Source organism: Capricornis sumatraensis, chromosome 8 (assembly GCF_032405125.1).
Source record: "Capricornis sumatraensis isolate serow.1 chromosome 8, serow.2, whole genome shotgun sequence".
NCBI lineage: Eukaryota > Metazoa > Chordata > Mammalia > Artiodactyla > Bovidae > Capricornis > Capricornis sumatraensis.
This window is the reverse complement of record NC_091076.1, coordinates 86656300-86681114: the sequence shown is the minus strand read 5'-3', so window position 1 is coordinate 86681114 and position 24815 is coordinate 86656300. Positions and strand designations below refer to the sequence as shown.

Below are 24815 nucleotides of genomic sequence, written 5' to 3'. Positions count from 1 at the left end.
GAAAGGGAAAGAAAGGAATGGTCCTCATCACCCATGTGGCCGCCTGAAGCTGGCTTTTGCCCTCTGGAATTCTGAAGAGGGTATGCTATCAACTGCCTGCCCTGGGCCCAGGTTGGAAATGAGGGGTGGAATCCCTGTCTTCAGGGCCTTACTAGGGCACTCCTGCCTCTCAAACAGGAAGAAGGAGTTTTGGAGGAGGAATTCTGGAGGCCTGGGGCCCGGGTTTCACCAGTGAGAGCTCTAGCTTTTATCTCTCATCTAAAAGATTCTGGCCACTGTGTGAAAGTGTGACTGTAGGGAGGGAGGGGGAAGGGTGGCAGTGACATCTACGTCCGCTGTCCTGGCAGCTGTTTTGATACTCCCCTCAACCCCCCATACATAACAAGGGGCCTGAGACTGCCCTGTACCCTTGCTCAGGGCCTGGGAGTGAAGGCTCACCCCCTTGGCCATGACAGATCGAGATGCGCAGCCTCACTCCACAGAGCCCAGAAAATAATGAACATTGTGGACCCTAGGACCCAGAGAACACCTCAGGCACAAAGCCTCCCCCCACTCCCAGCTGCTTCCTGCATCTCAGGCCTTCCTGCAGCCTCTGCCTCCTCCCCCTCCCTCTTCCCTTCCATCCTCTTCCTCTTCTTTCCGATCTCCCACTACCCGCCCCCCTTGCCTAGAAGGGCTGTTCAAAGGAATTCTCTCTTCCCTCCACTGTCGGGATGTGTGTGGGTTTTGTGGGATATAAACTGGGTAGCACGTGCAAAAGCTCGTGGGGGATGGGGTGTGGGACGCCTCCTGGGAACCCTGAATATTGGGACAGGGAGGGGCCAGGAGCCACAGGACTGATCTTGAGGCTGGCAGTCCTGAGGCTAAGGGACAGGGAAGATTTGGACTCTGAGCAGGAGCTTCAGTGACTTGGGTTTCCAAGCTCAAGTCTGGGACTTGACCCTCCCCACCTACAGGCCCCACCCCCAACGTCATTCTGGAAGTTGGGTGAGACAGAAGTCTCACTAGTTGAGTGTTTGGGCAGTGTCCTCAAAAGCTCTTGTGTGGATTGAGGGAGGGCTCAGGCCCCAGGGTATTCTGCCCAGAATCTCCCACACCCTTTGATGAGTCATTCTAACTGATCCCAGCCCAAGGGGTCTGTGCCCACGCTTCTGGCCAGGTAGGGAAGCCAGCTTCTAAGGATGGGAGGAGGAGCTAAGAACCGTCAGGCCCAGCGGACACCCCACCCCCCAGCTCCAGCCCCCAACAACATCTCCAGCAGCAGCTTGGGTTGAACTCTAATTGTTGGGAAGCTTGGGTCTCCCTTGTCCTGAGACTTCCAAGAGTAGAACCCCTTTAAGTACTTTGGGATGCAGGAAGATTGGAGCCAGCCCAGAGCTCAGATGACTGAGGCTAAGGAGAGGGAATCATTATCTCCTGGGCTCCCAGTTAGCTTAGTGGACCACCCCCCCCCCCACCCTCACTGCCCCCCGACCACCCCAGACAGGATTCCCAAAGCAGCTTTTATGAAACAATGAGTGCTTTAGCTTGTCCTTCTCTGGGGTCAGGCGCCAGGCAGGCTAGCCTGTGAGAGGGGTGGGGAATGGGGTGTTATCTTCTCCACCCATCCCTGCCTGCCTGAGGCAGTAATCACACCTGCAGAAAGAGGAGGGTGAGGAGGACGGTTACTTTGGGAATGGTTACGCCCAAACTGAAGGGTTTTAACCTAATTTTCATTCCTCAGGCTGAGATCCTCACTCAGCTCCCAGAGTAATTTAACCATTATTTCTCTCTCCTTTATCCTTTGTGCGGTTGCCCGGTAGTCTTCTAACCCTTCCTTAGCTCTGTTGTGAAATAGAGTAGAATGAATGGTTCCCAAAGCTGGCCCAGGAGCCAGGTTGCAGAGTTCAAATCCTGGACCCACTACTTACTAGCTGTGTGACCTTGCACAAATTACTTAGCTTTTCTGTGCTCAGTAAGGGTAAACTGAAGTGAAGGTGGATGGAACACAGAAGATAGGGTGTGTGCCTTTTCCAGCTGTTGCTAAAAAGCCTGGAGGCTTCTTTAGGGGGAGATAATTCGAACCCAACCTTCCTCCAGATAAAGCCCCTCCTTATTTTCCCACCTATCCTCAAATTTGAGGAGGGCCTTCTGAGACTGTTCCTTGAGGCCTGCCTTTTAAACATCAGGTGTTAACTGCAAAGATAGGTGAGAAATGCAGAGAGAACTGATTTGTGATAAATAAATCTGGAGCTCTTAGACCCCTGGACTCCTGGGGTGGGCAAGCCAAGGTTGCCTTCTCTTTCCAGCCCTGGGTCTTGAGATTTAGCCTAGGAAAGTGGTATTTCCGTGGCTAGGGTCACCTGAGCAAAGGCTGGCCTAGACCCTGCTCTTTGGTCATTCTGTGGTGAGCCAGTGGCCCCTGTTCCAACTACTCTGCTTTTGTCCTCCTCTGCCAGAGATTTGGGCTAATTTGAGGATGCTGGAAAGGGTTACCTGTGAATACATTTTACATACAGGAGAGCTCAAATCCAGGAGGTCAGTGTTGAAGGGGCCTTAGTGGCTCTTGGCTGACCTCTTCCCAGTGGGAATGAAGAAGGCTGAGACATGAAGTGGGAAGTGACTTTCCAGTTTTGGAGAAAAGAGACAGAGGTTTATAAGGTCTGAACTAAGCCCTGTGATGTCCCATGGACTATAGCCTACCAGGCTTCTCCGTCCGTGGGCTTTTCCAGGCAAGAGTACTGGAGTGGGTTGCCTTCTCCAGGGGATCTTCCTGACCCAGGGATCGAACCCGGGTCTCCCGCATTGTAGGCAGAGGCTTTACCCTCTGAGCTACATGCCCTAGCATGAACTAAGCCCTACCTCCATGCATTTAGAATCTGCCTGCAGTGCAGGAAATTTTAGTTGATCCCTGGGTGGGGAAGATTCCCTGGAGAAGGGAATGGCTATCCATTCCAATATGCCTGCCTGGAGAATTCCATGGACAGGGGAGCCTGGTGGGCTATAGTCTATGGGGTCGCAGAGAATTGAACACAACTGAGTGACTAACACTTTTCCACCCACTTGCTGAGCAACCTTGGTTGGGCTAGTTGTTTTTACTCCCTAAGCCTCAGTTTCATCAAATTGTTCAAATTTGAATGTCTGAACTTGGTGTGTAGGCTGTTATTGATTACATGGCTATCCAAACATGTAAGGGTATGTGTGTACATGTGTGGGGAGGTGTGGCTGAAACAAGGCATCAATATTTGCATTTCTACCTGTGTCTCCACTGGGCTATGGGGCCTCTCGTTATATGAGATTCTGAAATATAAGCACACCTTGTCTCCAGATCTTTTGGGATCATCCCTGGAGTGAAGGTGACTTTGCTTCTCTACCTCCTAAAGGGTTTTTCATTTCTGCCTCTTAGTGTCTCAAGGCTTCCAGTGCCCCTGCAGAGAGAGGGATTCTTTGAGGTCCTCCCGCAGCTGGGAGACTGCCTTTCCTGGATCCCTCTGCTTGGGCCCCTCTTTCTTTCATTCACCCTCCACATTTTGTTCTAATGTCACTTGGAAAGTTCAGATGCATTGAGATTTAGGACGGAGACCTAGAAGGAGGAGTCAGGCTGTGTGTGTGTGTGTGTGTGTGTGTGTGTGTGTGTGTGTGTGTGTGTGTGTGTGTGTGTGTGTGTGTGTGTGTTGGGGGCAGGGAAAGGATAGGACAGAGGAAAGATTTCTCCAAATCATCAGTTGCTTTAAAGGAAAGGCTATATTTAGCCAGGCTTAGAGGGCTTGTAAATATGTATTTTGTAAAGCAGACAGCCATAGCTATGGGAACTCGAGAGATATGCAAGGAAGTCAAAGGAAAAAAAAAAAAAAAACGGAAAGATTGAGCAATGTTATTTTGTCATCAGCAGATTCGAAGAACTCTTTTTTTTTCCTGCCTGCTCCAAGTGCTATTATTACACATTCCCGTGTTTTGATGTTGGTTTCTATTGTTCATGTGCTGTCTGGGTCTGCAGTGGGTGCCTGGGAAAGAGGTTGGCTCTCAAAAGGCATCTTCCCGTCAGCCTTTGCCTCATCTGCCCAGGGTCAAGGGAGAGCAGATACTGGCCCTGCCAGGTTCCCTAACAACTAGCTCCACCAGGCTCAGCGGGCTGCATGTGCCTAGCCCAGGTACCCTCTGCAAAAGCAGCTCAGCTCTAAGGCTCCATGCTAAACCCCTTGCACTTCAGGAGGCCTTGACAGTGAGGACTAGGGTGGCAAATCTTGCCACTTCAGGGCAGTTCTACTTTAGAGAACTCTCTGTTCTGAGAGAGAAAAGAATTTACACACCTACGTTTTTACTTTTAGTTTGAAAAGTTTCTTAAAAAATAAGAAAAGTTCAGGGAATTTCCTGGCAGGCCAGTGATTAGGATGTGGTGCTTTCAACTGCTGTTGGCCTGTATTCGATCCCTGCTAGAGGCCAAAAAAGAAAAAGAATCACATAACAAACAATTAAAAAAAATTTTTTTGGCTGAAGCAGATCTTCTACTTTTTTGTGTGGGCTTTCTCTAGCTGGGGTGAGTGGGGTGGGGGTGGGGGGCGAGAGGGTTACTCTTCATTGCAATGCATTGGCTTCTCATTGGGGTGGCTTCTCTTGTCGTGGAAGACAGGCTCTAGGCACAGGGGCCTCAGTAACTGCAGCATGTCGGCCTGGCAGCTGCTGCTCCTGGGCTCCAGAGAGCAGGTTCAGTAGTTGTGGCACTCAGGTGTAGTTGCTCTGAGGCATGTGGAATCTTCCCTGACCAGGAATCAAACCCATGTCCCCTGCATTGGCAGGCGGATTCTTATCCACTGCTCCACCAACTGCTGCTGCTGCTGAGTCACTTCAGTTGTGTCTAACTCTTTGCGACCCCATGGACTGTAGCCCGCCAGGCTCCTCTGTCCATGGGATTCTCGAGGCAAGAATACTGAAATGGGTGGCCATTTCCTTCTCCATGGGATCTTCCTGACCCAGGGATCGAACCCGTATCTGTCTTGTCTCTCGCATTGGCAGGCGAGTTCTTTACCACTAGTGCCCCTTGGGAAGCCCCCAGGAAGTCCACAAACAAAACTGATTTATAAGTACCAGCAGAGACTTCCCTGGTGGTCCAGTGGTTCAGACACTGCACTCCCAAAGTAGGGGGTACTGGTTGGGAAAATAAGATCCCTCGTCGCAGGAAGTGGCCAAAAGGAAACAAAACAAAACACAAAATCCCGCTGTTACTGTGTCATTTTTGCTGCAGGTTCTTTCAAATAAAAGAACAGAACATGAGAATTAGCTGAAACCCCTTTCTCTGGCTCCCTAATCCCACGCTATCCCTAATCCCATGCCAACGCTACCCACTCTCAAAAATTTGGAATGCATCCTTTATGGTCCAGAATTTTTTAATAACCATTTTAATTGTCAGATATACATAACATAAAAATCACTATTTTAACCATTTTAAGTGTACCGTTCACTGGCATTATGTACACTCGCGTTGTGATGCAACCATCACCATTATCCATCTCCAGAACTTTTTCCTCTTTCCAACTGAAACTCTATCCACTAAACAGTAACTCCCCAGGCCCCCACCCCCAAGTCCCTGGCAACCACCACTCTACTTCCTGTCTCTGAACTGACTACTCTAGGTACATCATATATAATCTATATTATAGATGGAATCATATGGTATTTGTCCTTCTGTGACTGGGTTATTTCAAATAGCATAATGTCCTCAAGATTCACCCACGTTGTAACATATGTCAGAATTTCCTTCCCTTTTAAGTCTGGCCCATAATTTCATACTTTTTCTATACATTTAAGTATTCATAAATCAGCATATAATAATGCTTTCTGTATTACTAAAATGTATATAAGACCATCATGCTGTATGTATAATTTGTGTCTTTTTTTCACTTGAGGTGCTTTTCATAATGGAGCCACATTGATATATGTGGCTTTGGTTCATTGATTTTAACTTCTGTTTACTATTTCATCATATGAACAAGCCACAACTTATTTACCAGTTCCTCCGCTGATGGGCTTTTGAGTTGTTTCTGTTTTTCTGTAATAAGCAGGGCTGTGATGAGCATCCTTGTGCTCATCTGAACCCATCTCTGGAGTGTACATCTCGGAGCGGGAAGCCAAGGCTGCAGGCACACTGTCACCTAGACCAGTCTTGCTGAGCTGTTCTGTAGCCAGCTTATGCTCCTGCCCCCAGCATTTGTAAAAGATGTCCTATCTGACCACATCCTTGCCAACATCTGCTCTTGTTAGACTTTCTATTTTTGCTCATCTGATGGGTGTGAAGTAGTATCTCATTTGAATTTGCATTCCTTGCCTCTGAGGCAGAACATCTTATCATGCTCATTGGCCATCTGGGTTTCTTCCAGGCAAATTGCTTACATCCACATCCTTCGCTACCCAGTGCAACTATTGATACAGTTACAGAAAGTCTGGTTAGAAGTGGTTTAAGCAAAAAAAAAGGGAGTTATATTATCTCACAGAACAAGGAGTCCTAGGTTTGGTTCATTCAGAGACTCAACTGTGACATCAAAGAAGAGGTTCTTTCTTGCTTCCTAGGCTGGCCCCCTTATGGTCCAAGATGGCTGCCTCTTCCCTGGGTGTCTCATGCAGACAACAATGTCCAGAAGCAAAATAAATGATGCTTTCTTCTCAGTGTTTTTTTTTTTTTTTTCCCAGAGTCCCACAGGAAATCTCCCTTCTGGTCTCAGTGGACAGAACTGTATACATATCTATATCTAAACCAATCACTGACCAGAGGAACTTTATCAGCATGCTCTCCTTAGACCAATAACTGTTCACCTGATGGGAACGGGGAAAGCCCAGCCTCATCCAAAGCCTAGACCCTTGACTTTTGAATCAGGAGTCTATCAGTAGGAATAAGGAAAAGAATGTCATTTGGTGTGGCACTCAAAGTTCTTGTTTGCTTATTGATGTGTGGGAGATCAATACCCACATACTAACCTTTTATCTGCTGTATGTCCTACCAATATTATCATCTAGGCTGTTGCTTATCTTTTGTTTATAATGTCATTTTCATAGGAGAAAGCTTTTTTTTTTTGGTGATGTAGTGAAATTGATCTTTTATAAATTATGTCTCTCGTCTAAGAAAACTTTTCCTTCCTGAGATTTCCTACATTTTCTGATAATTATTTTAAAGTTTTGTCTTTCACTTTCAGATCTTTAATCCATCTGAAATTAATATTTATGGATGAAAAGTCAATTGTTACAACATTTTTTATTGAAATGTGTATTCTCGCTAAGTTGCAAGGCCACTGCCGTCATAAATCACATTCCCACATATGCTTGGATCTGTTTCTGGGCACTCTATTCTATTGATCTCTGTCTAGCCCAGCAACAATACCACATTGTGTTAATTACTATCGCTTTCAAATAAGTCTTCCTTTCAGAATTGTCTAATCTCTTCTTGGTCCTCTTCTCTCCCATATGAATTTTAGAATCAGCTTGCCTAGCTCTCTGAAAAACCCTGTTGCAATATTTAGTGGGCTTGGATTGAATCAGAAGATTTTTATGGAGAGAACTGTCTTTGTGACATTGAGGTTTCTCATCCCTAAACTTAATATATCTCTCCGTCGCTCAATTTATTCCTTTTCTAGCTGGTAGTTTTCATGGTTTTATAGCCTAGTTTTGCTTCATAAATATCTTTTAATATCTTTTCTAAGTTTTTTTTTTCTGGGTTCTGTACAATTTTAATTTTGTGTATGATTTCTTTCTAAAAAGATATTAGTTTCTAATAAGTTATTGCTTGAGTATAGAAACACTGTTGAATTCTGTATTCTATTTGAATTTGGATGTTAAATTTTGTCCAGCAACCTGGCTGATCTCTCTGAGTAACTCTTGACAACATACCTATGGAATCTCTTGGGTTTTCCGTTTAAATAATCATACCATCCGCAAAAAAAAAAAAAAAAAAAAAAAAACAGGTCAGAGACTTTGTTTCCTTTCTTTCTTTTGTCCAAGGTTTAGGACAGCAGCAAGAGTCAAGTTTCCATGTGATGTTGTGAAATTCATCCCAACTGTGGGCAGAGTGGCCTGCAGTTTGAACAGACTGCCAAAGTTCAAGAGCTTCAGCACTTCCTTAGTGTCAGAATCTACAATATTTCAGTGATCTCTCCAGCCAGGGCCCCAGGCCTCAGGCATGTAATTATCTATCTCTCCTCCTGCAGCCTGATGGAGACACCTTTCACTGGAAGTCGTTGCCCTGGTGCTTCTTACTTCTCAGTGATGACCTCAGCTACCTTCGTTCTGGTTTTGGTGAGACTGGGGCCCATGTTGGCAAGTCCTTGGTAAGACAGTGAAATTCTGTTTATCTCCTAATCCTCTAGAAGAGATGGCTTCTAAATCTGACCTCTCCCAGCTCTCAAGCTGTGCTAGTGGGCTGACCCTGGGCAGCTATTGCCTTGCACTGTCAGTTATAAATAAATAAAAGCCCCCTTACTTCCTCCAGAGTTTTACAGATTATAAAGCACTTTCACTTCCATTATCTCATCAACCCTTACTGCCCCCACTTTACAGAAAGGGAGTGTCTGGACAGGACTCAGCTCCAAGTCCAGAGATCTAGCTGCGCAGATTGCTGTGGGACCTCGGACAGACCCTCTCATTCTGTTATCTCCTCTAAGCTAAAATGTTTGGCCAGGGGTGGCCTCTGGCCTTCTCAGATTCAAGATTGATAGCTGTGGGCGGTCAGGAGGCTCAAGGAACCCCTTTGAAGACAAGTTCACCGATAAAAGGCCGAGTAGGGGAGGGGTATTATGGGTACACTTAGGTCTTCAGGCTGGTTCCCCCAAATGTCGTGGGGGTGGGTAAAAATGGAATTGTCCTTTTAAGTCCGAGGAATGATATAGATGATGGGGAAGGCAGGAAAGAGGGCATTGTGTCCAGTCCTCTGCCTCCCCTCGGGTCCTCCTCACTATTTTGATGTTTTGGGAGAACATCCTCTGGACCCGGAAGGGGAGGACAAGAGGCTGTGGGTCCCCTCTAGCCGCCGCACTCAGCAAGCGCCTCTGACGTGTATCCCTAGCCCGGGGCGGGGCGGTCTGTTGAGATTCCGACTGGCCACCCAGCTCTAGCCCAATATTGCGCAGGCGCAGGTCGGGCTGGAACAGACGAATGCGCCCTCTCGTGGCAGAATGAGAGATCACACCCTTTGTTTTGCTGGGGGCAGAGAAGAGGATGCGGGAGAAAAAGATGAGGGCGGAGTCTAGGAGGCGGATGCGACGGTGGGATCACAATGACGATAATCCCTTTCCTTTGTCCCTCATGACATCTAAACCTCCGTTTCAGATGCAGATGAAAAAAATATGGCTCAGAGGTCAAGGGACAGATTCATAGAGACAGAAGTGGAATGCGAGAATTGGAGAGATGATATTCAATTCATCATTTATTCAGCAAACATGGATGGAGATGGGGACAGACAGGGACAAAGGACCAAAGGGATTAAACTGAGACACTGAATGGCCAATATAGGGCGGAAAGCTGGGGAAACAGGTGCGGATGGCAAAGCAGCAAGGACAGAAAATCAGCTAGCTGAAGCCAGTGCCCCAGCAGCAGGAGTAAGGCAGAGGCGTGGGAATCTGGACTGGGCTTTTGTGGACACGGTTGAGAGACTGAGATGCAGAATTGACCTTCCAGTTTCCCTAGATGGATGCTCCAGCTGAATGGGACAAATTACAAGCTCAAGATGGGCTCCTATGATCACCTTTGAAATGGTTTGCCAGAGGAAGTGGAACCTACAACTGATCAGGAAATCTCAACCCAACTACAATTTGTGAGACATAACAACGTACAGGAAATACAGTTTTCAAGGAGTACAGTAGTCAGAGGAATATGTTAAAGAACACAGTAGAGTTGCAATCAGCAAAGTCCAGACAAAATCCAGACTACACAACAAATGACCTGGTTACCCCAAGGGAAGCCAGAGAGAGAGAGAATGGTAGTTGAAGGGGGAGCCCATAGATTAAGAGATTTCAAAGAAGCTTATCAATGAATATGTATACATGCAATGTATGCATCTTATTTGGGTCCTGATTCAAACAAATGCATTGTAAAAAGAAAAGACATGTATGAAAAATTGGAAATTTGAACTCTATAGATCTGATATTAAGAAATTAACCTTATGTAAAATGTGTGATTAGGTATATTCTTTGCAGTTATTTTTAAAAATATATACATTTTATTGAAGTATAGTTGACTTATAGTGTTTCAGGTGCTCAGCAAGGTGATTCAGTTACACAATTTATATTATACAGTTAGATAGTTATTATGCAGTTATAAAATTATATCATTATTGTACAGTTATAAAATTTATATTATTTTTGCAATTATTTTCCATCGTAGGTTATTATAAATATTGACTATAGTTCCGTGTGCTATACAGTAAATCTCTGTTGCTAGTTGCATATCTATTTTTTAATTACAAATCTAGCATTCTATTCATACTAAGTCAAACAAGTGGAATCAAAATGTCATAATTTTTTTAGTGGGACAAAAATTAATAAGTTTTCTAAAATATATATATTATACATGCTGCTAAGTCGCTTCAGTCGTGTCCGACTCTGTGCGACCCCATAGACGGCAGCCTGCCAGGCTCCCCCGTCCCTGAGATTCTCCAGGCAAGAAAACTGGAGTGGGTTGCCATTTCCTTCTCCAATGCATGAAAGTGAAAAGTGAAAGTGAATTCGCTCAGTCGTGTCCGACTCTTAGTGACTCCATGGACTGCAGCCCACTAGGCTCCTCCATCCATGGGATTTTCCAGGCAAGAGTACTGGAGTGGGGTGCCATTGCCTTCTCCGATATTATATATATATAAAGGTTTTCTACGACACTTGTGATGGCCCACACTCTGTCTCTGGAGTGTGCTTCTCTCTGTATCTGAATAAATCCACTTCTTGCCTGAATTCTTTCTGCGATGACTCATCAAGAACCCCAGCTTCATTAGGTCCTGAAACCAAGTACCGTGGGTTTTGGCTGGGTTTGAGTCCCGGCCACATGGGTTCAAGTCCCAAGCAGGGTTTTGGCTGGGTTCTGCCTGCAATGCAGGAGCTACGGGAGACACAGTTTCGATCCCTGGGTCAGGAAGATTCCCCTGGAGAAGGGCATGGCAACCCACTCCAGTATTTTTGTCTGGAGAATCCCATGGACAGAGGAGCCTATCCTGGGCTACAGGACAGGGGGTCTCAAAGAGTCAGATGCAATTGAAGCGACTTAGGACTTGGAAGTGCATACATACACGTGTTTTCATCCACCCAGCCAGTCTATGCCTTTTAGTTGATGTTTTAATCTATTTACATTTAAGGTAATTACCGATATGTGTGATCCTATTACCATTTTCTTAATTGTTTTGGGGTTATTTTCTATAGGTCTTTTCCTACTCTTGTGTTTCCTGCCTAGAGAAGTTCCTTTAGCATTTGTTGTAAAGCTGATTTGGTGGTGCTGAATTCTCTTAACTTTTGCTTATCTGGAAAGCTTTTGATTTCTCCATCAAATCTGAAGGAGAGTCTTGCTAGTTAGAGTATTCTTGCTTGTAGTTTCTTCCCTTTCATCACTTTAAATATGTCATGCCATTCCCTTCTGGCCTGTGAGTTTCTGTTGAGAAATCAGCTGATAGCCTGATGGGCGTTCCGTTGTATGTTATTTGTCTTTTTCCTTTGTTGCTTTTAATATGTTATCTGTCTTTAATTTTTGTCAGTTTGATTACTATGTGTCTTGGTGTGTTCCTCCTTGGGTTTATCCTTCCTGAGATTCTCTGTGCTTCCTGGACTTGGTTGACTATTTCCTTTCCCCTGCTTGGGAAGTTTTCAGCTATTATCTCTTCAGATATTTTCTCAGGTCCTTCCTTTCTCTCTTCTCTTTCCATGATCCCTATAATGTGAATGTGTTTAATGTTGTCCCAGAGGTCTCTTAGCCTGTCATCAGTTCTTTCCATTCTTTTTTCTGTGCTCTGTCCTTTGGCAGTGATCTCCACCATTCTGCCCTCCAGGTCATTTGTCTGTTCTTCTGCCTCATTTCTTCTGCTATTGATTCCTTCCAGTGTATTATTCATCTCTCTTTGCTTGTTCTTTCATCCTTCTAGGTCTTTGGTAAACATTTCTTGCATCTTCTCAGTCTTTGCTTCCATTTTTTCCCCGAGATCCTGGATCATCTTCTCTTCTCTATCTTTATTCTGAATTGTTTTTCTGGAAGGTGGCCTATCTCCACTTCATTGAGTTGTTTTTCTGGGATTTTATCTTGTCCCTTCATCTAGGACAGAACTTTCTGCTTTTTCATTGTGATTAACTTTCTGTAACATGGTTTGTTTCAGCTGCGGTGAGACTATGCTTCTTCTTGTTTCTTCTGTCTGCCCTCTGATGGATGAGGCTGAGGCTTGTGTAAGCTTCCCGATGGAGGGACTAGCAATGGGAAAAACTGCCCTGGTGGGCAGGGCCTTGCCCAGTAAAGCTTTAATCCAATTATCTGCTGATGGGTGGGGCTGCACTCCCTCCCTGGTAGTTGCTTGGCCTGAGGTGACCTAGCTCTCTGGTCTGTGGGCTCTATGGTAGGGTTAATGGCAAACCCAAGAGGGTTTAAACCAAGAAGAACCGTCCAGTGCCCCCGTCCCTGTGGCGAGCCCCTGCCAACCCACGCCTCCACAGGAGGCCCTCCATCACTAGCTGGTTTTGGTTGAGTCTCCTGTGGGGTCACTGCTCCTCTCCTCTGGGTCTTGGTACATGCAAAAGTTTGTTTGTGCCCTCCAAGACTGGAATCTCTGTTTCTCTCAGTCCTCTGGAAGGCCTATAATCAAATCCCACTGGCCCTCAAGGCCAGATTCCCTGGGGATTCTCAGTCCCTTTGTCGGATCCCCAGGCTGGGAAGCCTGACGTGGGGTTCAGAACCTTCACAGTAGCTCCAGAACTTCTTTGGTATTATTGTTCTCCAACCTGTGGGGCACCCACCTGGCGGGTATGGGTTTTGATTGGATCATGATCGTGCCCTTCCTACCATCTTGCTGTGGCTTCCTCTTCGTCTTTGCATGTGTGTTATCTTCTTTTGTGGAGAAGGAAATGGCAACCCACTCCGGTATTCTTGCCCGGAGAATCCCATGGATGGAGGAGCTTGGTGGGCTACAGTCCACGAGTCGCAGAGTCGGATGCGACTGAGCGACTTCGCTTTCACTTCCACTACCTTCTTTTGGGTCCAGCGTCCTGCTGTCAATGGTTGTTCAGCTAGTTGCAACTTTGGTGCTCTTGCAGGAGGATGAGCGCACGTCCTTCTACTCTGCCATCTTGAACTGGATGCATGACTATATTTTCAAAAAGTCATAAAGTTTCAAAAATTCCTCTTGAAAAATTGACAGAGGAAATTAATTGGGCAGTATATACATGAAATGAGATCAGCCGTGGGTTGATCATGGTTGAAGCTCGGTGATAGGTATAAGGAGGTTCATTATATTATTCTGGATACTTTAGTTTTATTTAAAATTTTCCAAACTAGGTTTAAAGATCTTGTGATCGCCCGCACTATGCCTAGGCCTCAAAGGGCAGAGGTGCTGAGTATTATAGCAGCAGATTGCAACCTGGACAGCCCTGAGGTGGGGAAGTCCTCTGTGGGCCAGTGGAGACTTTCAGGGCACTTTCACCTGGCTCCTGGCCCAGTCCCAGGTTCCCCTGGTTTTGGGAAAAGAGAGAAGGATCAATAAGAAAGGCTGGCCTCAGTGAGCGTGGTGGCACTGGGTTCGGGCAATGCCACCTTAAGACAACTGAGGGTGTGATTGGGTGGCTCTAAAAATAGTAGGAGAAGCTGCAGCCAGGAAGGGAGGGAATCACATGTTGCCACTGAGGGGCTGGGGCCCGGGCGACTAGCCGGGTTCTGGCACCTCTGCCTGCTCCCCCAGAGCTCTCTGACTTTCTTCTGCCTCTTTCCTTCCTCTTGCCCTTCAGCTCTGAGAAGGCAGAGAGGTACCAAAGGGACTCTGAAACATACCTGCCCGGTCTGACAGCCTGAGTGGGCGCTCATTTTGGAATCTGTGGCTATCCCGGGACAGGTGGGATGGTCATGTGGGAGAGATGGGCGGGACCAGGATTGGGTTAAGCTGCCCACGGGTCACCCCAGTCTGCGGGCCAACACCCTCCCCTCAGGCCAACCCAGGAAAGATCCCAGATGTCCTTGCCTGGGGCATCTGCTTGCGGGTTTGGTGGCAACCCCCTCTGTCTCAAGGGCCAGAAAGAAACCTCACACAGGTCCAGGGATGCACGGATCTTAAGATCCCATTCCACCCACAATGCTGTGTGGTTGGGTTGTGCACAGGGACAAAGGGAGCCCCGCTCAGCCTGGGGCAGGATGGAGGACAGAAAGGCTTCAGAGAGGAGGGGGTGCCTGTTCTGCGTCTTGAAAAGTGAGTGGAAGTTTGCTGATAGGATGAGGGCAGAAAGGGAACTCAGGCAGAAGGAACAGCTTACACAGAGTGGTGTAGACAGAGTGAGGTGGGGCGGAAGCCTGTGGTAGTGTGTGTGTGTGTGTGTGTGTGTGTGTGTGTGTGTGTATGTGTGGTGGGGGTAGTGAAGAGAGGCGGGGATTCTAGATAGCATGACCAGGTACAGGCATGGCCTGAAGCTCATCAGCCGCTGGGGAGCTCAGGGCAATGGGAGTCATTAGGGTTTTAAGAGGGGAATCAAGGCAGTTAGGCTAGGGATCTAGAAAATACCCCTCTGCCTGGAGATGATTGGAGGGATCGTGTCCTGTGAAGACCGGGTCCACCCCGGATTTAGCGTCTGCTCCGGGTGGGGATGGGGAGGGCCCTGTTGCTGGATCCGGGCCCAGCTGCTCTGGGACACCTCCCCGCGCCTGCCTCTGTCACTCACAGGCAGGCCCAGCCTGGGGCAGCTATGGCGGCAGCGCTAGTCTGGGTCTCTCTCCTTGGGGGTAAGCTGGGGTCTTCTTCAGGGGAGAGGCCCAGGCTGAGGCGGTGAGAAGATCCTCAGGGAAGGGGTTGGTCGTTGGGGTGAGGCAGGGGCCAGAAGGACTTTGGGGTATAAATTCTCCCATCAGTGGGGCTCTAGGAAACGGGCTGGGAGGTGAGGTGCCGGGGCGGGGGTTGCTGGGAACTCTGAGGGGTGGGGTGTCAGGCTGGGCCTTAACCACACAGGCCCAGAGCGCTGGGGCCCTGTAATGAGCTGCTGGGCTGGCTTCTTTCTGGGTCCAGGCTAAATTTGGCCCTGGGAAGACGTGAGGGCGGCTGGGGCAGATCCTCTCCCTGGGCCTCCAGGCTCAGGCTTCCCTTTGCTCCGCTGCTAGCGGACGCTGGTGTGGACCCTATTCCCCCCGCATTTTAGGGGGGGCCCTAGAGTGGCTACCTGCCTCCTCCAAGGGGTCCTTCCCTCTCCCTCCCTTCTTCCCTTCCTCCCTTGCCTCCCAGATAGTCAGCTTGGAATTCTTTTCCAAGTGCGCTTACACACACCCCCCCCCCACACACCCCTCTCAGCCAGACATTAATCCTCGACCATTGTGACTCTCACTGGGGGCCTAAAATGAGGGGTGAGGGGCTTCCGTGAATCCAAACCAAACTACGGTCTGGGTCTCATCACTGATGGTGCATGGCACAGTCAGGGCCCCCCCCCTGCCCTTCCTGGGAGCCAGCAAAGCTGTCCCTCTCCTCTCACACATTTCTCTGGTCTCTCGGGGCCACCAAGGACTGGGTGGAAAGGGGACCTTATTCCCCGGCTGGGACTGAGGCTGGGCCGTTGTGTTTGGGGTCGTGTTTCCCCGCAGGTCTTCTGGAAGGGCTGGGGGGCACCGAGGCCCAGCAGACCACCCTGCACCCACTTGTGGGCCGGGTCTTTGTACACACCCTGGACCACGAAAGCTTCCTGCAGCGTCCTGAGCATGTCTTCCGTGAGAAGGGCCTGAGGGGCACTGGGGTGGGCTGGGGGGGTGCCTGGCCCAGGGCTGGGGGAGGCTGCTGTCATGTCTCCAATGCCCTCTCCTCCCTTCCCCCAGCTGTCCCAGCTCCCGTCCCTATCACCTACCACGCCCACCTCCAGGGACACCCAGACCTGCCTCGGTGGCTCCGCTATACCCAGCGCAGCCCCTACCAGCCTGGCTTCCTCTATGGCACCGCCACTCCAGAAGATCGTGGGCACCAGGTCATTGAGGTACCACCAGGGGCCACAGTTGGCTGTGTCGCATGCAGCAGGGACCCGGCGCTCCCTCATTTGCATGAGTCGCCTGCCTTTAATGTGGTGCGCTCCTCAGCCTCCTCTCACCAGGCCCAGCTGCACCACGTTTCTCTCCCAACCCAACCTCTCAGCCCCCTGCTCCATCCTCCAGGTCACAGCCTACAATCGGGACAGCTTCAACACCACCCAGCAGACGCTGGTGCTGTTGATTGGGGACCCAGAAGGTACCACCAGCCCCGTCTCATCCCTACCCCATCATGCCAGTCTTGGGGGAATCTCCCCTGGAAGAAGTTGTAGAAGCAACTAGTCGGGGGCAGGACACCCTGAAAACACTGGAGTTGTGTTCTCGGCTGCTCTGCTGACAGGCCAGTCGTTGAGGCTGTGGGTGTCGGGGAAGGGTGTTTGAGGCCTGTGATATATGAGGTACTAGGCAGAAGGAAGGGAGCTGAGGGGTTATGGGGAGGAGCTTAGATGGGGGGAGGCTTGGGAAGGATCCATGCAGGGCTGGGGGCTGGGTACAGTCTGAAGTGCCCACCTGGTCCTCCCAGGCCCCCTGCTGCCATACCAGGCTGAGTTCCTGGTGCGCAGCCATGATGTGGAGGAAGTGCTGCCCTCGACACCTGCCAGCCATTTCCTCACAGCCTTGGGGGGGCTCTGGGAGCCAGGGGAACTCCAGCTGGTCAACATCACCTCTGCCTTGGACCGTGGGGGCCGAGTCCCCCTTCCTATTGAGGGCCGCAAGGAAGGGTAGGTATGCAGCCCAGGAGGGCTTCCTGGAGGAGGGAGCCGCTTACCTTTTGTCTAGGTGGTGGGCATAGAACATGGGTCTCCCTAACTTCCAAGTGGGGCCTTATCCATTGTCTTGCATGCTCACCACGCCAGTCTTTACCTCCTAGTGTCATGTCACACTGTCCACTTCCTTCTGGTCGTGCCATCTTCCTCTTGCCCTTCCAGGGCCCAAACCCTAGTTACCCTGAACTTTGCACTTCCTCGTGTCCATTAGGACATGAAAGATTTATCCATTAAAAGATATTGCCGGGAGGACAAGGTCCCCAGAAGACTGGGGTGCTCTGTGTACTCTCACCATAATCCCAGACCTCAGGCTGGGCGTGACCCCCAAATCTCCAGTGCTCAGTTGGCACCCTCAGTTATCTAATAGTGGTTTCTGTCTGGGCCCAGGGTATACATCAAGGTGGGCTCTGCTTCACCCTTCTCCACCTGCCTGAAGATGGTGGCATCCCCCGACAGCCACGCTCGCTGTGCCCAGGGCCAGCCTCCACTACTGTCCTGCTATGACACCCTGGCACCTCACTTCCAGGTTGACTGGTGCAATGTGTCTTTGGTGAGGAGGGCTCTGGGAGTGGGGGCGGGACAGGGCCCCCATCACGGTCTCCTCCATCCTCACCTTCCTATCCCATCTCTGTCACTCCAGTTATCTCTACTGTCTCCCTATCTGTCTCTGTCACACACACACACACACACACACACACACACACACACACACACACACCTGATGTTCTACCTTCTCCCACAAGAGGGCAATAGAGTCCATAATCTCCAGCTTCTGGAGGGCTCTGGGAGTGGGGGCGGGACAGGGCCCCCATCACGGTCTCCTCCATCCTCACCTTCCTATCCCATCTCTGTCACTCCAGTTATCTCTACTGTCTCCCTATCTGTCTCTGTCACACACACACACACACACACACACACACACACACACACACAAACCTGATGTTCTACCTTCTCCCACAAGAGGGCAATAGAGTCCATAATCTCCAGCTTCTGGAGCCCCAGCTGTGCCCACCCAACTCAACAGCTACAACAGTCACTCCCACGAGTGGTGCCAAACTTCTTTCTCCACCTAGGGTTTCTGTGTGGCAGCTCTGTTTACTTTCCTTTCCTCTAAGGTGTCACTTAGCAAATTATCTTGCAACATGAAATAGATAGCTCACCCCCGTGTTATAAACTAAAGATGCTCACTTCTGCTCTTTGGGATATGGAGCTGAGGTGTCTAGGGTCCCTAGAGATCCTGTTCCCAGGGCTAGGAACCCTTCCTGTGACTTGACCAATAGCACAGCCAGAAACTGGTAATCAATATTCTTGAGCAGTTGCTATGGGTAAGGCACTGTGCAATCCGTGTGTTTTATCCTTGCAACCACCCGGGAGACCCGTACCACTATTAGCATCCCAATTTTACAGATGAGGGAATTGAGGCACCTAGAGGTAAACATCACAGCGCAGAAGTTTTCTGAAACAGGATTCAAACCTGAGGACTGTACTCTAACCCCTGTATGGTCCTGCCTCTCCTAGAATTTTGTTCCTGGTTTCTAGACCAGTGCTTGTCCTGCTCCATCACATAAGCTGGGAGAGGCAAGGCGGGAGGAATCCCTGCAGTTTCATGGAGTAGAACTCCTGCTCTGTGCCCTGGGGGGGCTCTGTGTCTAGTCATCCACTCCTGGGTCAACCCTCGGCTTCCTGAGCAGGTGGACAAGTCAGTGCCAGAGCCTGCAGACGAGGCACCTGCTCCAGGTGGTGGGATCCTGGAGCATGACCCATTCTTCTGCCCGCCCACCGAGGCCACAGCCCGAGACTTCCTGACCGATGCACTCGTCACCCTCCTGGTTCCCCTTCTGGTGGCCTTGCTGCTAACCCTGCTGCTGGCCTATGTTATGTGCTGCCGGCGGGAGGGACGGTGAGTATGGGGGCAGAGGGCAGGGAGGGCACCAAGGCTGGTGCTCACATTGTAGACGCCTTGTGCACTTGTGCTGCCTGGAGACCCAGATCCCTCTGAGAGTGGAATCCACGGCCAAGAAAAGAGCAGGGGCCCCTTGCATGGCCTGCACCAGGAGGGTTGTGGATAATAGCTAATCCCCTCCCTTGTTTTTCCACAGGCTGAAGAGAGACCTGGCCACCTCTGAGTGAGTAGAAGAAGTCTGGGGGATGGGTGGGAGCTCCCCTGGACTAGTAAGCTGGACCCTCCAACCTCCATGGGCAGCAGACAAATCCCAGATAATGGGGCCACACTTAGTCTGTGTTCTCCAATCCTGGGCTGGTTGGGGGCTGGATCCCACCTATCCTGGCTTGGCTTTCTCATTTTCTGGTCTCCGTGGAAGAGTCTAATGTGGGACAGGATCTGCTGCCACCTTCGGGGAAAGGGTTTGGGAAGCAACTTACAAGGCTGCCAGTGTGTGCACCAGCATACACACACACACACACACACACACACAACCACACTTCACTGTGAGTCAGACACTTATGTTCAAGGCTCTGCTCTGCTGCACAGTTGCTGTGATGGGCTCAGTTTCTTCACCTATAAGATAATGCGGTTGGACTAGCTAATATCTGGATGCTTTCAATTGCTCCAGCCCTTCCCAAATCTTACCCTTATATTTGACCAGGTTTCCCCCACCCCTGGCCTTACCTTTCCTGTGTGCCCCCCAAACCTCTTCCTCTCCCACTCCCTTGAACCCCAAAGATTCCAGGAGGCAGGTGTGAAATAAGTTAGGCTCCTTTTATTCTCACTGCACTGAGCCTGTGGCGGGCCTGGCACCCCTGCCTGCTTGCCCAACCTTCCTGATTAACTGCGGCGGCACTTGGCCGCCCTGCGAACCCCCTTGATGGGTCGCCTGTGCCCCGGTTTGGAGCCCCTGAGCAACCGGCGCTGCCCAGGCTGGCTTTGCCCAGGCCGGCGCTGGCGCCGCTGCCGCCATCTCTTGGCCTTGAGCTTAAACTTGGAGGCATGATTCTTGCCCATGAGGAAGGAGCCTGTGGCCCCCTTGCCTGTCACCTGCTTGAGCATGCCCTTGTCCACCAGCCCCTTGAGCACTCGCTTGAAGCGCCAGGCGTTGCGGGTCATGTTGTAGCCCCTGGTGGCAACAGCCTTCTTCAGGGCGGCCAGGGACACGCGGTGGCCTGCCCCTTTGTCTGCCACGAACCCCAGGATCACCTTGGTTATGCTCGGCTTCCGGTGGGGATTGGGGCTGGTGCAGTGCCGAATCTCGCTCTTGCTTGGGAGTCCAGATGAGCTGGCCTGCCCGCCTGCCCCCAGGGCAGTGTTGGAGGCCAAGGGCCCAGATGGCGGTGGCAGCGAAGTGTCTTTCTGCATCTCTTCCTGGGGTGGGTGAAGGGAACTGGGTGCAGAGACCTCCAGGATGGCGGCTAGAAGTCTCTCCTGGGTTGCTCCTCGGTGCGGGAGGTTCCCCAGTTCCTGGTTCCCTCAGAGACTTCCTGTAGGGCTCTGGCCCGAGCCTTGCCCTGGGTGGCCAGAAAGAGGACCGAGGATGATCACCTACGCTGGCCTTGGCAGACTGGTGCCTGAGGTGCAGGGGGTGCTAAGGTTATCTCTGTAGTGACCTCAGGGGGACATTGTGAGGCCACCAGAATCCTGTGAGGTCACAGTGGACCCATTGTTCCCCCTAGGTGGGGCAGAGGGGAGATACCACTGAGTGTGGGCATCTGGCATGCCTAGCCTGGGAAGAAGGGCTGTGGCTGAGAGAGTCAGGTGGATGGACCCATGTGGTGGGTATTGCTCACCAGCTGATTTTAGGGTGCCCAAGACCCCAGTTTTAAACCCACCATTTTGACCCCACCATCTCAATTCATTGGGTTGAAGACACAAAACTTTTTAGAATCAGTATTATACCTACATTTTTGAATTTTTATGGGGAACAAATTTCCCAGCGTGAACAGAAATGTAATTCCTTGATCTATCTAACTCAATTTAATTCCTTGATCAACTTTTTTTTTTAATAAAGTAATAAAAAGGATTTCCTTCTTTTCTGTTTTCATGTTTATTTGGTAGAATTTTTTCCCCTATTGGGAACAGTGATTTTCTATGTAAGTTTTGGATTTTCCTCCTCAATTTTTTTTGGCCTGTGCCAAATTTGACCAATTTTATCTTCTGCCATTGAGAATGTTCTCTTCTGACCAGTTACTTTCCACCATGTCCAGCTTTCCTGAGTCAGTTTTCTAGCTCTGCTGATGTCAGGAAAATATGCTTCTACCATCAATCTTGAGTCAATAACCAGTTTTACCATGTGTGTGTGAAATTAGCCCTTGCTGGTATGGATTTTATGTTGATTTATTTCTACAAAGTCCAATTTTATTCATTTTTCTTTTTGTTTGTTCGAGGAAATTGAAATTATCCAAAATAGTGAATCCACTGCCTGGTTTTTACCTGCATCAGATTTTATTGGTCAGAACATCCTCCAGCCCAACGACTCTCTCCTGTGAGCTGTGTGCCAGAGGCAGGGCTCAAGGGGCTGTGTGTATGTGTGTGTGTGTGTGTGTGTGTGTGTGTGTGTGTGAATGCCTGCCTGTTCATTTTTCTGCCCAAGTGCTGATGTGGGAAGATTGTGGGGGAGGGCGCTGTGGCTCTGACTTCTGCTCCTGCTCTGGAAAACACGTCCCTGGACCATTTTTCCACCTGTGTGTGTTGCCAGAGTAATGAGACCCAGATGTGGGGCTAGGGGTGGGGAGGGGCGCCCATCGACCAAGGCCTCCCCTGCCCGAGATTATTACCTGCCTGGCTGCCTCCACTTATACACTCTTTTTGCTCCCTTCCCGTCTCAGCCTCCCTTCGCCTGGGAATGGAAAATTGTGTTTTGGACAACTCTGCTTGCCAAATTCCAGACTCAAGAGCTCATTTTGACCCTCCCCTCGCCTTAAGAGGGTGGCTCCACCTCCTTCTGCTGGCCAGAAAGTGCTTGGTTCTATTCTCCCTGGGGAGGAGAGTGGCTCATTCAGCAGGAAGCTGGAAAATCTTTCCTTTAGTCTTATCTCTCAGACTCCAGCCGGAGTCTGTGTCCACTACTTGAGATGGGGATATAGATGGAAAACATTTCCCCCTTCTGAATTTGATCAGTAATCCAGCAGTAAGAAGGATGGCTTCCACCCTGCCTGGGGCCCCCACCCCTTTAAGAAAACCAGTTCTTATTGTCTGTCTGACCCGGCAACCAGGGAGTCTGTGAAAAGCCCACAAGTGTGGGTGGGTTCATGCCAAAGGGCTTGGAAATGTCCTTCTACTGGAGGCCAAGTTCATCAGTGGACCTACTCTAATAATACCAGTGATAAAAATAGCAACAGAAGACTCCCTATAATAATAGCTATCTTTGGCTGTATGCTGACCTGTACATGTAAATGTTTTTCTTGCATTAATTCATTTAATTCATACAACAGCTTTATTACAGTTGAGGAAATGGAGGCAGAGAGTTCAAATAACTCACACAGGGTAACACAACCAGTAAGCAGAGGAACTCACATTCAGGCCCAAAGCAAGTCCTCGTGCGTAACCACTGTGCTACCCTACTTCTCAAAATGAATTAAAGTTGCTCCCAGACAGCAGAAAACAAGCCCATGAGAATGTCAGATGAGAAGGAGGCTCAGCCTTCCTAGAGGAAACTGGATCTAGAGCTCAGGAGGGCCTTGCTAATGGGTGTGGCGGTCAGTTCATTCAGCCCCTCCTAGGGTTTCCAGCCCGGTGAGGGTGGAGCCTGGTCCCAGCCTCAAGGAGACCGGGTCTCAGACACAGACAGGAAGTAAGACTTAGCATCTGCACTAAGCAGTGCTGGGGGCAGTGTGGGGCAGGGTGGGAGAGGGTCAAGGTTTGAGGATCTAAAACATAAGCAGCCAAAGTCCACCAGGGAGAGAACTTGGGCAACAGCGAGGAAAAGGTGGAGGAGATAGGTTTGCCAGACTGAAATGAGGATGATGGGGAAGGGAGACAGCATTAGAAATGGAAACTGATTGCTGGAAGGGACCCAGGGGACCATCAGAATATAGAAGCCACATAGAGCCCAGCAAACAGTGGCCTCTGAAAATCCATGCCGCGGTGGGCACCTAGTCATGTCTTAGTATCTCAGGAACACTTACCTTGTGCCAGGCACTTTTCTGAACACCCAACCTGTATTTTCTCATTTAAACTCCGCAGCAATCCTAGGAAGTAGGCTCTTTTATTATCCTCATTTTACAGTTGGGGAAACTGAAACTCAGAGGGGTTAAGCAACTTGCAGAGGATACACGGGTTTGAACTCAGGATGTCTGCACCCAGAGCCTATGAAGTCACTGGATACTGAGGCTGGCACCGAAGAACTTCCTAACTGTCCTTCTCCCCCCATCGTGTATGTCTCCTTCCTGTGCCCCTAGCATCCAGATGGTTCACCACTGCACCATCCGTGGGAACACAGAGGAGCTGCGTCAGATGGCGTCTAGCCGAGAGGTGCCCAGGCCACTCTCTACCCTGCCTATGTTCAACGTGCACACAGGCGAGCGGCTGCCCCCGCAAGTGGACAGCGCTCAGGTGCCCCTCATACTGGACCAGCACTGAGCGCCAGCCCAGGTGGGTCCAGCTGGGCAGTGCCAGCTTCTTTCTGGGAATGATGCGGTTTCCATCTCAAGACTGTCGCGGGGGGTTGGCGGATGGGTAGGGGCACACAGACCTGTCTGCTGCCCAGGTTAGCGGTGGGACGGTGTCCAGCGGTGCCAGGGGTGTGGCCCCCAGTGCCAAGCACTCAGAGTCCGAGGGTCAGGATGGGGAAAGCGGGAGAACTGAGGCCTGGTTCTCACAGGCTCCCACTCTCTCTTCTCTTTGCTGCTCCCATCCCAGCCCTGGCCTTGTCCTCCCTTCTATCCCCACTCAGAGCGGCCATCACCACGACCGCATCCTTCTTCCTGACTCCAGTTCTTGGCCCTCTGGACCCCAAGCTTGGAGGATGGTGTGGGGCACCGGGTGTTTGGGATCAGAACCCCCAGAATAAACACCTGCCGCTCTGCTCGTCGATTGCTGTGCTTTTGTCTCCGAAGCCTCCTGCCCAGCCCTCACAGAGGTAACCTGGGGCTGCTGCCTGACCTCGGGACTCTCGACGTTTTCACATTTCTCAAATGCTCTGTAAGTAAGAGGGAGGGACCTGCATATGCAGCCTTAATATTGATCCTCACATGAACCCAATAGTGAGGGACAATTGGATCATTATCCCCATTTAACAGACAAGGAGAGAGAGAGAGTGACTTACCCAAGGTCACAGAGCAGGCAAGTGGTGGAGCTTGGATTCAGATCTGTTGCGCCCACCTCTGCCCTGCCTTTGGGAGGGCTGCGAGGTTCTGGAAGCAGGCGATCTGGGCTCTCACCCATTCAGATCCCTGGAGGGAGGCCCCTTTGTAAGTCATAACCTGGATATGGAGAGGAGGTTAGGGTGCTGGACTCTTACTGCCCTGGGTCAGTGACCCCTCTCGGGGGCTCCTCAGGGACAGGGTCGAGGTCCACAGGATACTGCACAGACTAGAGCCCTTGTTGAGCTTGATGTCACCAGCTTAGCTTGGTCCCCATGTGAGCCCTCGAGAGCATGGCTGACCGGGAAGCAGCAGCAGCTTGTTCTTCCCAGGTGGCTGTAAGCAAAGCATGCCAGGTCTTCTCCTGCCCTGCCACCAAAGCCACACCCAGTGCCCCCTTGGGAGAGCAGGCCAGAGATGGCCCCGGAGGGGACCCAGTTAAAGAGTGGGAGGGAGGAGCAGGGTCTTTTGGCTCAGGCCCCTGACCGAGGGGGCAGCTCCGAGACAGTCCAGACAGGGGGAAGCTCTGCCACTCTGACGCCTCTATAGCCCTTTCTGAGCTCCTCACACTAGGCCTGGGCCCCATCTACTATCCTGGAGCTGATGCTCAATCAC

The 24815-nt window shown here is 50.2% G+C and overlaps 2 protein-coding genes across 2 annotated transcripts; one reads left to right on the top strand and one right to left on the bottom strand.

Annotated features, from left to right (window-relative positions):
* Positions 1-14863: 14863 nt before the first annotated feature.
* Positions 14864-23873, top strand: SGCA (sarcoglycan alpha). Its single transcript, XM_068978444.1, has 10 exons — positions 14864-14901; positions 15748-15870; positions 15976-16130; positions 16306-16378; positions 16703-16901; positions 17334-17496; positions 18638-18846; positions 19046-19072; positions 23298-23490; positions 23758-23873. Exons 1-9 carry the CDS (start codon positions 14865-14867, stop codon positions 23476-23478), a joined length of 1167 nt encoding a protein of 388 aa, XP_068834545.1. The 5' UTR covers position 14864; the 3' UTR covers positions 23479-23490; positions 23758-23873.
* On the bottom strand, positions 19732-20259 carry LOC138082785 (histone H1.9-like). The gene has a single exon (XM_068976122.1). The coding sequence runs from the start codon at positions 20257-20259 to the stop codon at positions 19732-19734; it is 528 nt and encodes a 175-aa protein (XP_068832223.1).
* Positions 23874-24815: the final 942 nt, after the last annotated feature.

Excerpts from the sequence above, each read along its gene's own strand:
- LOC138082785 (XM_068976122.1), bottom strand. The coding sequence starts at position 20,259 with ATGCAGAAAGACACTTCGCTGCCACCGCCATCTGGGCCCTTGGCCTCC.
- SGCA (XM_068978444.1), top strand. The coding sequence starts at position 14,865 with ATGGCGGCAGCGCTAGTCTGGGTCTCTCTCCTTGGGG. Across the intron at positions 15,871-15,975 it reads GCGTCCTGAGCATGTCTTCC|CTGTCCCAGCTCCCGTCCCT; the intron begins GTGAGAAGGGCC and ends CCCTTCCCCCAG. Across the intron at positions 16,902-17,333 it reads ATTGAGGGCCGCAAGGAAGG|GGTATACATCAAGGTGGGCT; the intron begins GTAGGTATGCAG and ends GTCTGGGCCCAG.